Raw genomic sequence first — 12,948 nt, forward strand, 5'->3', positions numbered from 1 at the left:
TGGATATTTCAGTTGTTCTCTTTTGTAAAAAAAAAAAAAAAAATGTATTGTGGGATCTTTGTTGCGCAGGATATCTTTGCAGTGGCGGTCTCCCTCATCACCGGGAAGATCGTCTACATTTCAGACCAGGCCGCCTCCATCTTGAACTGCAAGCGGGATGTGTTCAAGAACGCTAAGTTTGTGGAGTTTCTTACACCGCAGGACGTTAGCGTGTTTTATAGCTTCACCACACCGTACAGACTGCCGTCCTGGAGCATGTGCACTGGCGCAGGTATGACACAAATGCACACGATCAGTAGCAATATCTACAGATAAGTTAAGCATCTTTAAAAACACCATCACACCAACCAATCGATCTGAACTCAGGCGTCAAATAGACTTGGTCCACACCAAACGCCTCAAAGGGATAGTTCACACTGTCATCATTTACTCACCCTTATGTTGTTCCAAACCTGTATGAGTTTCTTTCTTTAATTGAACACAAAATAAGTTGACGGTAGCCATTGACTTCCATAGAAGGAAAAATAAATACTATGGTCACTGGCTACCGTCTAGTTACCAACATCCTACAAAATATCTTCTTTTGTGTTCAACAGAAGAAAGAAACTCATACAGGTTTGGGTGAAACAACATAAGACATTTTTCCTTTTTGAACTATCCCTTTAATCTGTCCCATTTTCCACACTGCGAATACAGTACAGTCCTCTGATTTGCCAAGGAAATCACAATTACCTTAAGAAACATTCAAATTAAACTAGCAATAGGCAAAACAGGCTCAGACGACTCAAAAGACATTCTGTTTCTTATTCATTCATTCATTCATTCATTCACATGCTGTTGAATTAAACCTGAACTCATCTCACTCTTGTTTTTCCCTCCCTAAAGAGTCGTCACCGGCCGACTGCATGCAGGAGAAATCCTTCTTCTGTCGTATTAGGTGAGTTTGTGAGGGTTAGAAAGTAAATTTATTCTGACTGCATCCTGTACACCATCTGCTCGGCATGATTTTATTCATAGATTTACCTTATTAATGATTAATTCTGGTGAACTTTTGTCCCTGTAAATAGGAAGATTTGATTACTAATGCGTTTGACATTACAATGGAAAACATGGATTCAGTAAACACAACTCTTAAGCAAAGTAGTGCAGTCAGTTACTAATGAAACCTTGGATTGAGCACTTGGGTGGTAGAACAGGATTTATTTTAGCATTTGCTAATAGATTATTAAAATCAAAAGTTGTTTCTGTTTATATTATTTAATGTACCTGAGCTAACATGAACTAACAATGAACAGTTGTATTCTTATTAACTAACGCTAACAAAGGTTAATAAAAACTGTATCAAATGTATTGTGCGTTCTTAGTTATTATTATTTAATGCATTTACTAACGTTAACGAGTGGGACCTTATTGTAAAGTGTTACCAGGATTTCTGTAACTTTACAATTCTTTCTTCACCCCTACCTGAGAAACCGGCAACTTTTACGTGCAGGCCAGATCTTAAACAATCTGCAAATAAAATAAAAAATACAGTAAAACCAGTCACATTTTGGACAGAGTTAACGAATTAGAGCTTCTTAGGGTGTGTTCACACTTGGCAGGTTTAGTTCGATTGTTTTGAATGCTAAGTCTGAAAGAACCAAGAGAACCGAACTACAAGTGTGAACACACCCTTAAAAGAACATTTGACTTAAAGGTTTATGCTTAAATGCTTGAAATTAGACATAAAATGTACCTACATATGAGTTCCTTTACAAAAAGTAAAAAAAAAAAAAAAATTGTTTTGAAATGGATAGGGAAAGAAAAAGGTTTTGACTAATCCAAAGTTTGTTAGCAGGTTTTTGTTGAGTGTGTGTGTAACTCTCTTGTTCTCTTCTCCAGTGGTGGTAAAGAGTGTGAAGGAGATCTTCAGTACTATCCCTTCAGAATGACTCCGTATCTGATGAAGGTTCAGGACACAGAGCACTCTGAAGATCAGTTCTGCTGCCTCCTGCTGGCCGAGAGAGTGCACTCCGGCTACGAAGGTCAGTTCTTTTGCACGTTCTTCATGTAGAACATATTTTTTTCAAGTAAGTAGTGGTGCATTTTTATTAATATCATATTATACTGCACATGCAGCCTTACAATCTAACAATCATTTTAGCAAATTGATTCATTTGAATAATGGTTAAACAAATAATTAATTTATTGTTGTGATTGGTTCCAAATAAATATGTTTTAAATTCAGTTATTTAAATAAAGGTGTGTATTTTTTTATTAAGACGTGTTTATTTGAGCAAAAATACAGTCAACTCAAAACTGTGAAATAATATAGCAGGTTAGAATATCTAAACATGTTTTAAAATGGAATTTATTCCTGTAATGGCAAAACTGAATTTTCAGCATTTCCTTCTTTCTAATATGCTGATTTGCTGCTCAAGAAACATTTATTATTATTATCAATGTTGGAAAATGCTGCTTGATATATTTTTGTGGAAACCATGATTGAGATTTTATTTTATTTTATATGGAAATCTTTTGTAACATTCTAAATAACTTTACTGCCACTTTTTATCAGTTGCATTCTTGTTGAATAAAATTATTAATTTCTTTCAAAAACAAAACCAGAAAAATATTACTGACCCCAAAGTTTTGAATTGTAGTGTATAATCAAATATATACAACAGTGTAGACAGCTATGTTTTGTTAACTTAACTTAACTGTATATTTAACTGCTTTCCTAAAAGGTTGACTTAACTACTTAAAATTCTGATTAGCTTTTAAATTGGCAAGTCACAGTTTTAAAGTAGCTTCCTCAGCATGTGCATGTATGGAAATTTTCATGTAATAAATTGTCAGAAACTTTGTTCATTCCTCAGCTCCCAGGATCCCCACAGACAAACGAATCTTCACCACAACACACACACCCAGCTGTGTGTTTCAGGACGTGGATGAGAGGTACGGGTGTTAATGCTTCACTGTTGACGAACTAGATGAAGATTAGCTGGAAATTTTAAGCACAGGGTGTTTCATGCAACAGCTGTACCTGCACACCTGCTTTTTTCCATTTCTCATAATCATGAATATTACATGAAAGGCAAAAAAAAGGGTTGTTGTTCAGACTAATCAGAATTGATTATGTGATGTTTTTTTCCTGTAGGGCTGTTCCATTACTAGGATATCTTCCACAGGATTTGATTGGCACACCTGTCCTTCTGCACCTGCATCCCAGTGATCGACCAGCCATGCTCGGCATCCATAAGAAGAGTGAGTGCTATTTTTGGCTGTTTTTTTTTTTTTTTTTTACAAGAAAAGGCAGAGACAGCTTATAAAGTCATGCAACCAAAAAAATTTCCCATTTTGTTCATTGAATGTCTTAATATGTTTACTGGAAGGTACTTTCTCCTATTGCATCTTAATCCAATTTTTTGGAACAAATTGAGGCCGATCCATTTGTTTATTAGTCAAATGGGTTTTAAAGGTACACCCGTATTAATTACAAGGTATTGCTACTGACTTATAAAGCCCTAAACGGCCTAGCTCCAGTCTATTTAACGGATCTTCTATCGCCCTATAATCCATCGCGCTCTTTAAGATCACTAAATTCGAGGCTTTTGGTCATACCTAGGATATCCAGATCCACCAAAGGAGGGAGAGCATTTTCACATTTAGCTCCAAAACTCTGGAATAGTCTTCCTGATACTGTTCGTTGCTCAGACTCGCTCTCCCAGTTTAAAACTAGATTAAAGACGCATCTCTTCAGCCAGGCATTCATATAATATTTTTAATCTTACAGTTAAATCCTGTCTCTAGTTCATAAACGCCAGAGGAGAACTGGCCCCTGACTGAGCCTGGGTTCTCCCAAGGTTTTTTTTTCTCCATTGGGTCACCTGATGGAGTCTTAGGTCACCATTAGGTCACTTGATGGAGTTTTTCGGTTCCTTGCCACTGTTGCCTTTGGCTTGCTCAGTTGGGGATATTTTGGGGATATTTAATTTTATCAATCAATAAATTACACTAGAAACAAACCTTGTTGTATTATTTTAATTTAATACTGTGAAGCTGCTTTGATACAATCTGTATTGTGAAAAGCGCTATACAAATATACTTGACTTGACTTGACTTTGTAACTTTCGGCACTCTTGTGGTTAATAAACAACTGCATGCGTCTTTTGGGAGAACGTTGTAGCCGGAGCTACTTCTCTCTGTTTATGTAGGATATGACGATTCATGCAAGCTACTCCACTGTGGTTTTTGTCCCGCCCGGTCTAAAATAGTCCGAATATAAACACTTATTATGGATGTTCCGTAGTGATTCAGGATAAGACAAAACACGGTTTGGACGATGGATAATATGATGTACTTGTTATATATTTTTTTTTTGATTTTTAACAAAAAAAGTTACATGGTGTATCTTTAAATATCTAATTTGTGATTAAAATCATCTTTTTTGTCTCATCAGTCTTGCAGTATGCTGGCCAGCCGTTTGATCACGCGATCCGCTTCTGTGCTCGTAATGGAGAGTACATCACCATAGACACCAGCTGGTCTAGCTTTGTCAATCCCTGGAGCCGCAAAATGTCCTTCATCATCGGCAGACACAAAGTTCGCATGTGAGTGCACGGTGAATAGGGGAATGTGTCTGAATGTCCCAAGATAAGCTTAATATTTGTTAAAAAATGTAATGCTGAAATTCAAGGTAACAGAATATTGTATCACTTTTTGGTACAAATCCAGTTGTAATTGCAGATATATAGTACTGTTCAAAGTTTGTGGTTTGTACGATTTTTTAGGGGACAGAAATTAATACTTTAATCTAGCAAGGATGCATTAGATTGATTAAAAGTAACAGTAAAGACATTTATAATGTTACAAAACATGTGAAATGCTGTTCTTTTTTCTATTCATCAAAGTATGCTGAAAAAAATTAAGCAGCAGAACTGTTTTTAACATTGATAATAATAAGAAATGTTTCTTGAGCAGCAAATCTTGAGTAATGATGCTGAAAATTAAATCACAGGAATAAATTACATTTTAATCTATATTCAAATAGAAAACAGTTAATAATATTTTCACAATATTACTGTTTTTACTGTATTTTTGATCAAATTAATGCAGCCTTGGTGAGCATAAGAGACTTTTTTCAAAAGCATTAAAACATCTTACCGACCCCAAACTTTTGAACGGTAGTGTAACTGTGATTTTTCTTCCATACTACCAGGGGTCCAGTGAATGAAGATGTGTTTGCAGCTCCGACCACTGCTGAGGGCAAATCCATAGACTCAGACATCCAGGAAATCACTGAGCAAATTCACCGACTCCTGGTGCAGGTGCGGAAACTCTTTCACAGTTGGATAAGCGTAAGATTAATGGATTCAGTTGAAATAAGAGGGTTTTGACATCTTTTCACATAAAAAGGCAGTGGGATAGACAGTAACAGACTGGGAAACAAAGAGTTTTATCACATATGCCTGTTTCTGCGTGAGTTTGTTGTGTTCGGAACGACTTGAAAGTCTTGTAGTGCGTGATCCTCATTCGTTTAGTGTATGATGTCCAGTTTTTGTCCAAAGTCGACAAGTTTAGGATGTCTAGTGTTTTAAAACCTCCTAGTGTTGTGTATTACAGCCTTTAGAATGAGAGAAATTAAAATGACCTGTTAAATCTTGTTTTTGTGTTTTGTAGCCGGTGCACAACAACGGCTCTAGTGGCTTTGGGAGTCTGGGCAGTAACGATCACCTGATGAGTGTGGCGTCGTCTAGTGACAGTAACGGTAACGGAACACGTCAGCGGCAAGAGGAAGAGGATGGCAGGAGAGCCAAACCGGTGAGTCACATGATGATTCACTTGGGAAGTGGTTCCCAACTGTTTTTTTTGTTGTTGTTTTTTTATCAGAGGAACCATTTTTTACAAGTCAAATGCTTCACGGTCACCTGTGTTTAGTCATAGCTTTTTTTATTCATGCAATTAGAACCAAAAGGGGCTCTGGTGGATTTATTTATGTTTGTATGCATATGTTTTCTCAGAGGAGCTTTCAGGAGATCTGCAAAGGAGTTCACATGCAGAAAAACCAAGAGCAGCAGTTGAAGAAGAGCCCTACAAGTATGTACCAATATCCACCACCATCTGTGCACCCTCGTCTATCATCAAAGTCTGTGTGTCTTTTTGTGTGCAACAGAAATGTGTCTGAAGACTATGGTTTCCATGATATGGTACCAAAGTATTATAGTGAGATTATATCAACAAGTATTGCAATTGTGATTTGAACTGTGGAACAAAAATTCGTCAAATCACATTGAAACATGATGTTTGCTAAAACCCTTCACACTTTTTCCCTTTTAAAAAGAATCAAATTTTCTCTGAGTGAAAAACATCCAACATCTGTTGTCACATGCAACATGTTAATGATTTTAACTTGAATAGAATACAATATGATGTATGATATAATGTAATTAATATATTATAATTTATTTTATATATTATTTACTTATATCGTTTAAAATACTGTATCATTCAAAATTCTGAGGTCTGTAAGATATTTTTTTAAGAAATTAATACTTTTATTCAGCAAGCACGCATTTTTATTTCATTTAAATGCTGTTCTTTTGAATTTTTCTATTAATTAAAGAATCCTGAAAGGACGTGTATCACGTGTCCACAAAAATATTGAGCAGCACAGCTGTTTTCAATAATTATTTCTGAAGGATCATGTGACACTGAAGACTGGAGTAATGATGCTGAAAATTCAGCTTTGCATCACAGGAATAAATTACATTTTAAAATATATTAAAATAGAAAAAAGTTATTTTAAATTTTAATAATATTTCACAATTTTTAACTGTGTTTTGATCAAATAAATGCAGTCTTGGTGAGCATAAGAGATTCTATCATCTAATCTTACTGACCCCAAACTTTTAAAGCAAGCATTATATTTAATATCTATTCTCTTAAATATAATATAAATATAATATAAAATTTGTTTAATTAAATTTCAATAGTTAATGATCACACTAGGCCATAAAGCAATTCTGATTTTAATTAGACTAATTGTGGAACCCTTTCTGAAAACCCTACTTTATTTCCTGCAGAGTTTCAACAGAAAAGTCCAGTGGTTCGACCCAAAGACTCGGCGTGTCACGCCATCGGGAAAGAGTCTCCTGAGGAGCAGCGTGCCACTGTGCAAGAGGAGCTGGCCTTCAAAGACCAGACCGTCTACTCCTATCAGCAGATTAGTTGCCTGGACAGCGTAATCAGGTACAAATGCATAAAGTCACGGCACTGTGAGAACTGATGGGGCATGGTCTGTTCAATCAACGTATTGATCCTGTGGTGCAAAGAGAGTATGAGCAACTGAATTAAGCATGCTATGAAGGATAATGAGAACTTGTTTTCATGAGATGGCAGAGAACATTAAGTTTAGCAGGATGTGGAATCTCATTAGCACTTTTTCACATCAGCATAATAGCCTAAAAGTGATGGAAAGTAACACAAAATCACGGCATGCTCAGTTTTAAAGCATTTTGGCTGTGTTGTGTTTTATATAGTTTAAAAAATTCCCTCATAAAGGTTGAAATCAAATATTTACTACAAATACACACCTGAGATTTTCATCAGCGATTTGTCCATCCTGCCTCCTGTAGGGTAATCGAAGACCTTTATTTTCAATGAGGGGTTTCGAAGAGATTAGAGCAAAAGTAATAGGATTGTGTTGTACACGTAAACCACAACGAACATTTTACCACAACAGTGTTATAAAGACAAAACAGAGCAGATCAGACATGCTTTTATTCTACATTCATCCTGGTTAGTCATTTGCATACCTTGTTTCCATCGATTATGTCCTCAGATATTTGGAGAGCTGTAACGTGCCTATAACAGTGAAGAGAAAGTGCCAATCCTCCTCAAACACAACATCCTCAAACTCAGACGAGGACAAGCAGAGAGGAGTCGAGAGCTCCATGCAAGTGTCTGAAGGTAATGGAAAGGTCCAGTTTGCGCGAAGAAGAAGAAGATAAAAACCCATATATTGTATTTAGATGTAATTTTTAACAATAACATATAAAATGTTTAAAACAGACCAGCTCTGATATTTTAAAGAAATAGTTAACCCAATAATGTATTTAAAAAATTTAAAATAAATTTTTAAATATTATTTTATTTATTCTTTAATTGGAGATTGTCCTTAAGAAATGTATTTGCTTTTTAATTTTGCAATAATATCTGAATTGAATACTGCTATATTATGCCATGACAGTTATTAATTCATGGAAAACAATGGCATTTTGAACGTTTTTAACAAAACTCTGGTGACATATTTAAATCAGCTTAATTTGCAGTTTTAATTTTAAAGTTCCGACCATCACTCAAAACAAAATGCTTAAAAACACATTTACAAGAATAACAAATATACAATGGATTATCAGGCCATCTTTGGTGTTAATCCTGTATTTATAACAGTTCTGTGTGAGGGTTGTTGAGTGACGGCTAACCTGTTTTATTTTCTCTGTAATCAGCGACAGGCCATCTAAAGAACCAACCAGGCCTTTCGTCATTAGATGCATCTAAGAAGCCTCCAGGCTCTGGTGTAGTGACTCCATCTCTGACCCCTCTCCCGCTGCCCAGTAAATCTGAAAGCGTTGTGTCCATTACCAGCCAGTGCAGCTACAGCAGCACAATTGTACACGTGGGAGACAAGAAAGGTAAATTGATTTGTTCCTGTCTGTCTGTCTGTCTCTGTCTGTCTAGCCTGTTTGTCTTCCCTGTCTGTCTATTCTTATAAATAATGTTTCTATTCCAAAACCTAGTGAGCTGCCTTGATGTCCGCTGCCTGCGTAGGAAATTGCCTATATGCTGCCTATGCAGCTCACTAGGTTTTGGATACGTTTATCTGTACTAGAGCTGTATGTGTTTTCTCTGTTCCTTGGTAAAACACCTTTTTTGTTTTAGTCGTATCCTCAACAAGACACATCTCTGCAAAGCAAGAATTCTCTTCCAAACTTCACTTGCAAAGTTAGTAAAATCTTACCATGGGGACAAAAAATTGATTGGAAAGACTTTTGATTGAATTGATGACTAAAATAAAGGTGCAAATCAGCCGTGCAGGACTCCATAAATTGGAGCATCCTACTTGCATTTCCCCATGTTCCCATCCCAACATGCATGAGATGCACTTGAGAAATCTGTGAGGCAGCTCATAAACAAGTGCTGGTCGTGTCACCTGTAAGAGAACACTGCACTCATTGTCGAGTTAAACGTCTTTTTTTGTTCTTTGTAGAGATCATTGAAGACGTCCCCAGCGCTGAAGGCACTGAAGGTCAGGGTCTCGCTGTCCCTCTGGCCGCACTCTTGCCACACAATCCAGAGCGAGAGGCTTACAAGAAACTGGGCCTGACCAAGCAGGTTCTGGCGGCACACACCCAGAAGGAAGAGCAGACGTTCCTCAGCCGCTTCAGAGAGCTGCGAGGTGTGCATGCTTTTAAAGCCGACTGCTCCCTCTATCTGGAGAGACAGAAAGGACAAGTTACATCTGAGGGTAAGGAAGGATTTAATACAACCCCGACAGGCAGATCAGGACCCCGACGTGAAGCGGAGGGGTCTTGAATCAGCCTGAAGGGGTTGTATTCGCTATAACAACCGCCTCGCTCTACATTATCCCGCTTATTACATGGCTACCCATCAAATAAATCAATAATTTGACACAAAATATTGATTTAAAAAGGAGTTTATTGATTTAAAAACAATTGTATTGCTTCCGCTAAAGAAAATAGTCTGTTCCGTCTCTACGGTTAGAATCCTGCGTCCATAGCAACGCTCTGTGGCAACGGTGTGTTATACTTAGCAGCGGTCTGTTATCAAGAAATAACCGACCACATTCTACATTAGAATTCAACCAAGCCATGTAATAATGACTTATAATCACTACATTGTTCCCAAATTATGCAGCCCTACAAACAAGCACTGCAAACCTGAAACAGTTTTTTCATTTAATACCATAATATTAATAATTAATCATTTCATTTTTCCATTTAATGATGAATTTATATCCAGAGTTTTGTTCCTTACTACATGTAGTACTTCCTAACTACACTTTTTACATACCTACTTTTATTAAAAAATGAAGTCAAAATGTATTTTAAGTCAATAACAGCTTCTCATCTTTCTCTCCAGCTGTTCCTGCTGCTCGCTCATGTAAGCACGGTGGTCGTGGTGCACCGGAGACCACCGGAACCCGCCGGGGTCGCAACAAGAAGACCAAGTCCAAGCGGATCAAGCCTAACGAGTCCTCCGACAGCACTCCTTCGGGCCGTAGGCCGACACCCAGACCTCAGTTACAGGGCCTCAACCAGACCTCCTGGTCTCCCTCGGACACATCCCAATCCACCTTCCCCATCGCCTATCCCGCTGTGATGCCCGCGTACCCACTGCAGATGTACCCGGGAGCCGGCGGCATGCAGCCCAGGGTGGAGGCTCAGATGCCAGGCTTCAGGGAGAGTCAGTGCAGCCAGGATCCATGCATCCCGATGCAGCCCATCCAGACGCCGTACTCGGCTCCTCTTGTCACGCCCATGGTGGCGCTTGTACTGCCCAATTACATGTTCCCACAGATGGGCAGCCCCCCACAGCAGCCATTCTACCCCAAAGAGGGAAGTTTCCCTGCGCAGCCTTCCTTTCAACCTCAGCCTAGTTTCACCACACAGGCACCATTCCCTCCGCAGTCGAACTTTACCATACAGACCCAGTTCACCTCCCAGAATCTCTTTACCTCACAGGCTCCATTTCAGCCACAGCCATTCCAGTTCGCTAGCCCCAAGGAACCCCCAAAACCATCCGAGCCTGAGCTGAGGGAGGAGCTGTTGCGAAGCCCCACTCCGCAGTCTGTAGGAGGAAGTGGCCCGCCATCACCGCCTTTGTTCCAGTCGCGCTGCAGCTCGCCTTTACAGCTCAACCTGTTACAGTTAGAGGAGACCCAACGCTGTGCTGAGAGGCAGGAGAGCACGGCGCCATCTGTACTGCAGGGCAACTACAGCAGTAGTGTGGAGAAAACAGGGAGCGCAACTGGGCAAACCAAAACTGACAAGGATGTGCAACAGGTTGGGACTCTTTTTCTCACTTTCTACCATCATATTACAGTGCATTTTTGTGCATGATTACATGATAATTATTTTCTTACTCTCACTTCTCATTCTTTCATTATGTCTTTCATCCAAACAACACACACACAAAAAAAAAATCCCAAATGCAAAACTTTGGATTGACCAACAGGTGGCAGTGTTTACAAATATTTTTTAAGCAAGACTATCCAAAATTAAGCTTTGCATTCTTGCATCATGTTGTAGTTACATTAGGCTTAAAGCATGCAAAATTGTTGCATGATTATTATTATTATTGCGAAATTAATATCTGTTTTTAAAAATTATAAATTAATTAATTAAAAAATGTTATGCCATCCACTCCACTATTTCTGTACTGCAATAAACCATGCAGCTTAAAAGTTTTTATTCTTCACATTAGCCTATTTGGGATCTCCCAACAGTATATGATGTGACACCCAAGTCCTTCTGTATTAAAAATAAATGTATTAGTAAGTAATTAATTTATTATTTAATAATAAATTAAAATACACTAACTCCACTTTCCTGTAATGCTGCAAGAATAAAAGTTTGTTTTCTTCACATTGAGCCCAGTGGTCATTCTTGGACATTTAGATCCTCAAGTATATCATTTCTGAATACAACTGGTATACAGGGGATAGAAATTGGCAGTTAAACAGTTACGCTGTTATAGTTCTGAATGTGTGAATAGTGAAGAGTTGCTATAGTGTGTACATGTGCATATAATGCATTTAGCTTTACATAAAGCTGTGTATAAATCTGTCAAATGAATGTTAATGTTATACTCTGTTTTTGTTGTTTTTCTAGTCTGAAGGGTCACCTGTCGATGGCCAACATAGCGATGAGTTCTCATCATCTAGTGACCTGCTGGACATTCTCCCAGAGGACTCGCACTCCGGCACCAGCTCTGCCACCTCCGGCTCCATGCGCTCTGGCTCTAACGGCTGTGGAACGTCTGCCAGTGGCGGATCTGCCAGTAGAACTGGTGAGAATGGGAGTTTATAGTGGTAGATCTGATATGACACTTGTGTCCTGTTAAATGCTGGTCTGAAATGTCCTTTGTAGTGTGCAGATTGTAGTGCAGGGTTGTTACTATGCCACATCAGAGAAATGTAATGATTTTTGATGCTGCAGCAAAAACTAATATGCTATTGAACACACTTCTTAAAGCATTAAACATTGATATTCACTACCGTTCTAAAGTTTGGGGTCAGTAAGATTCTTTTATTCAGCAAGGATTCATTAAATTGATCAAAAGTGACAGTAAAGACATTTATAATGTTACCAAAAAGTTATATTACAAGTGCTGTTCTTGAAGACTCCTGAACAAACTGTCACAGTTTCTACAAAATATGAAGCTGCACAACTGTTTTCAACAGTGATAATAATAAGAAATAAAAAGTACCAGATCAGCTTATTAGAATGAATCATTCTGAAAGATCATGTGACACTAATGATGCTGAAAATTCAGCGTTTTAAAATGTATTCAAATAGAAAAAAAAAAAAAAATTAATTGTAATAATATTTCACAATATTACTGTTTTTACTTTTTTATTTTTCGTATGAGAGACTTCTTTACAAAAAAAAAATCTTACTGACCCAAAAATTTGATTCGAATAATGCAATGTTAGATGTTTTTTTGACATCCTTACACACACGAACGTGAAAGGAACCCTAAAAAAAGGAAGAATCCCATATTCTAAGCCCATGACAATCAAAATGTACCAAAAAGGTTTCCCACTTCCTCTTAATTATTTTGTATTATGTTTGGTTTCAACAAATATAGACTTTCCTGTTAAAATAGTGCTTATAAAATTGTGCTTTTCAAAAGGTCCGCTTCCCTCACCACCCCTTTCTGCTG

The 12,948-nt window shown here is 37.8% G+C and overlaps 1 protein-coding gene across 1 annotated transcript in view; it reads left to right on the forward strand.

Moving 5' to 3' along the window:
- Positions 1–12,948, forward strand: part of per2 (period circadian clock 2) — a 30,646-nt gene that overhangs the window by 14,617 nt on the left and 3,081 nt on the right. Inside the window, exons 6-21 of the mRNA XM_084410368.1 lie at positions 70–271; positions 886–937; positions 1,882–2,024; positions 2,859–2,937; positions 3,140–3,246; positions 4,442–4,592; positions 5,201–5,309; positions 5,662–5,802; positions 6,003–6,078; positions 7,065–7,230; positions 7,823–7,950; positions 8,490–8,675; positions 8,923–8,985; positions 9,251–9,508; positions 10,144–11,066; positions 11,895–12,072. Coding sequence (XP_084266494.1) covers positions 70–271; positions 886–937; positions 1,882–2,024; positions 2,859–2,937; positions 3,140–3,246; positions 4,442–4,592; positions 5,201–5,309; positions 5,662–5,802; positions 6,003–6,078; positions 7,065–7,230; positions 7,823–7,950; positions 8,490–8,675; positions 8,923–8,985; positions 9,251–9,508; positions 10,144–11,066; positions 11,895–12,072 — 2,962 coding nt within the window. The remainder of the gene's footprint in view (positions 1–69; positions 272–885; positions 938–1,881; positions 2,025–2,858; positions 2,938–3,139; positions 3,247–4,441; positions 4,593–5,200; positions 5,310–5,661; positions 5,803–6,002; positions 6,079–7,064; positions 7,231–7,822; positions 7,951–8,489; positions 8,676–8,922; positions 8,986–9,250; positions 9,509–10,143; positions 11,067–11,894; positions 12,073–12,948) is intronic.

This window comes from Rutilus rutilus (assembly GCF_951802725.1).
Source record: "Rutilus rutilus genome assembly, chromosome: 6".
NCBI classification, from domain to species: domain Eukaryota; kingdom Metazoa; phylum Chordata; class Actinopteri; order Cypriniformes; family Leuciscidae; genus Rutilus; species Rutilus rutilus.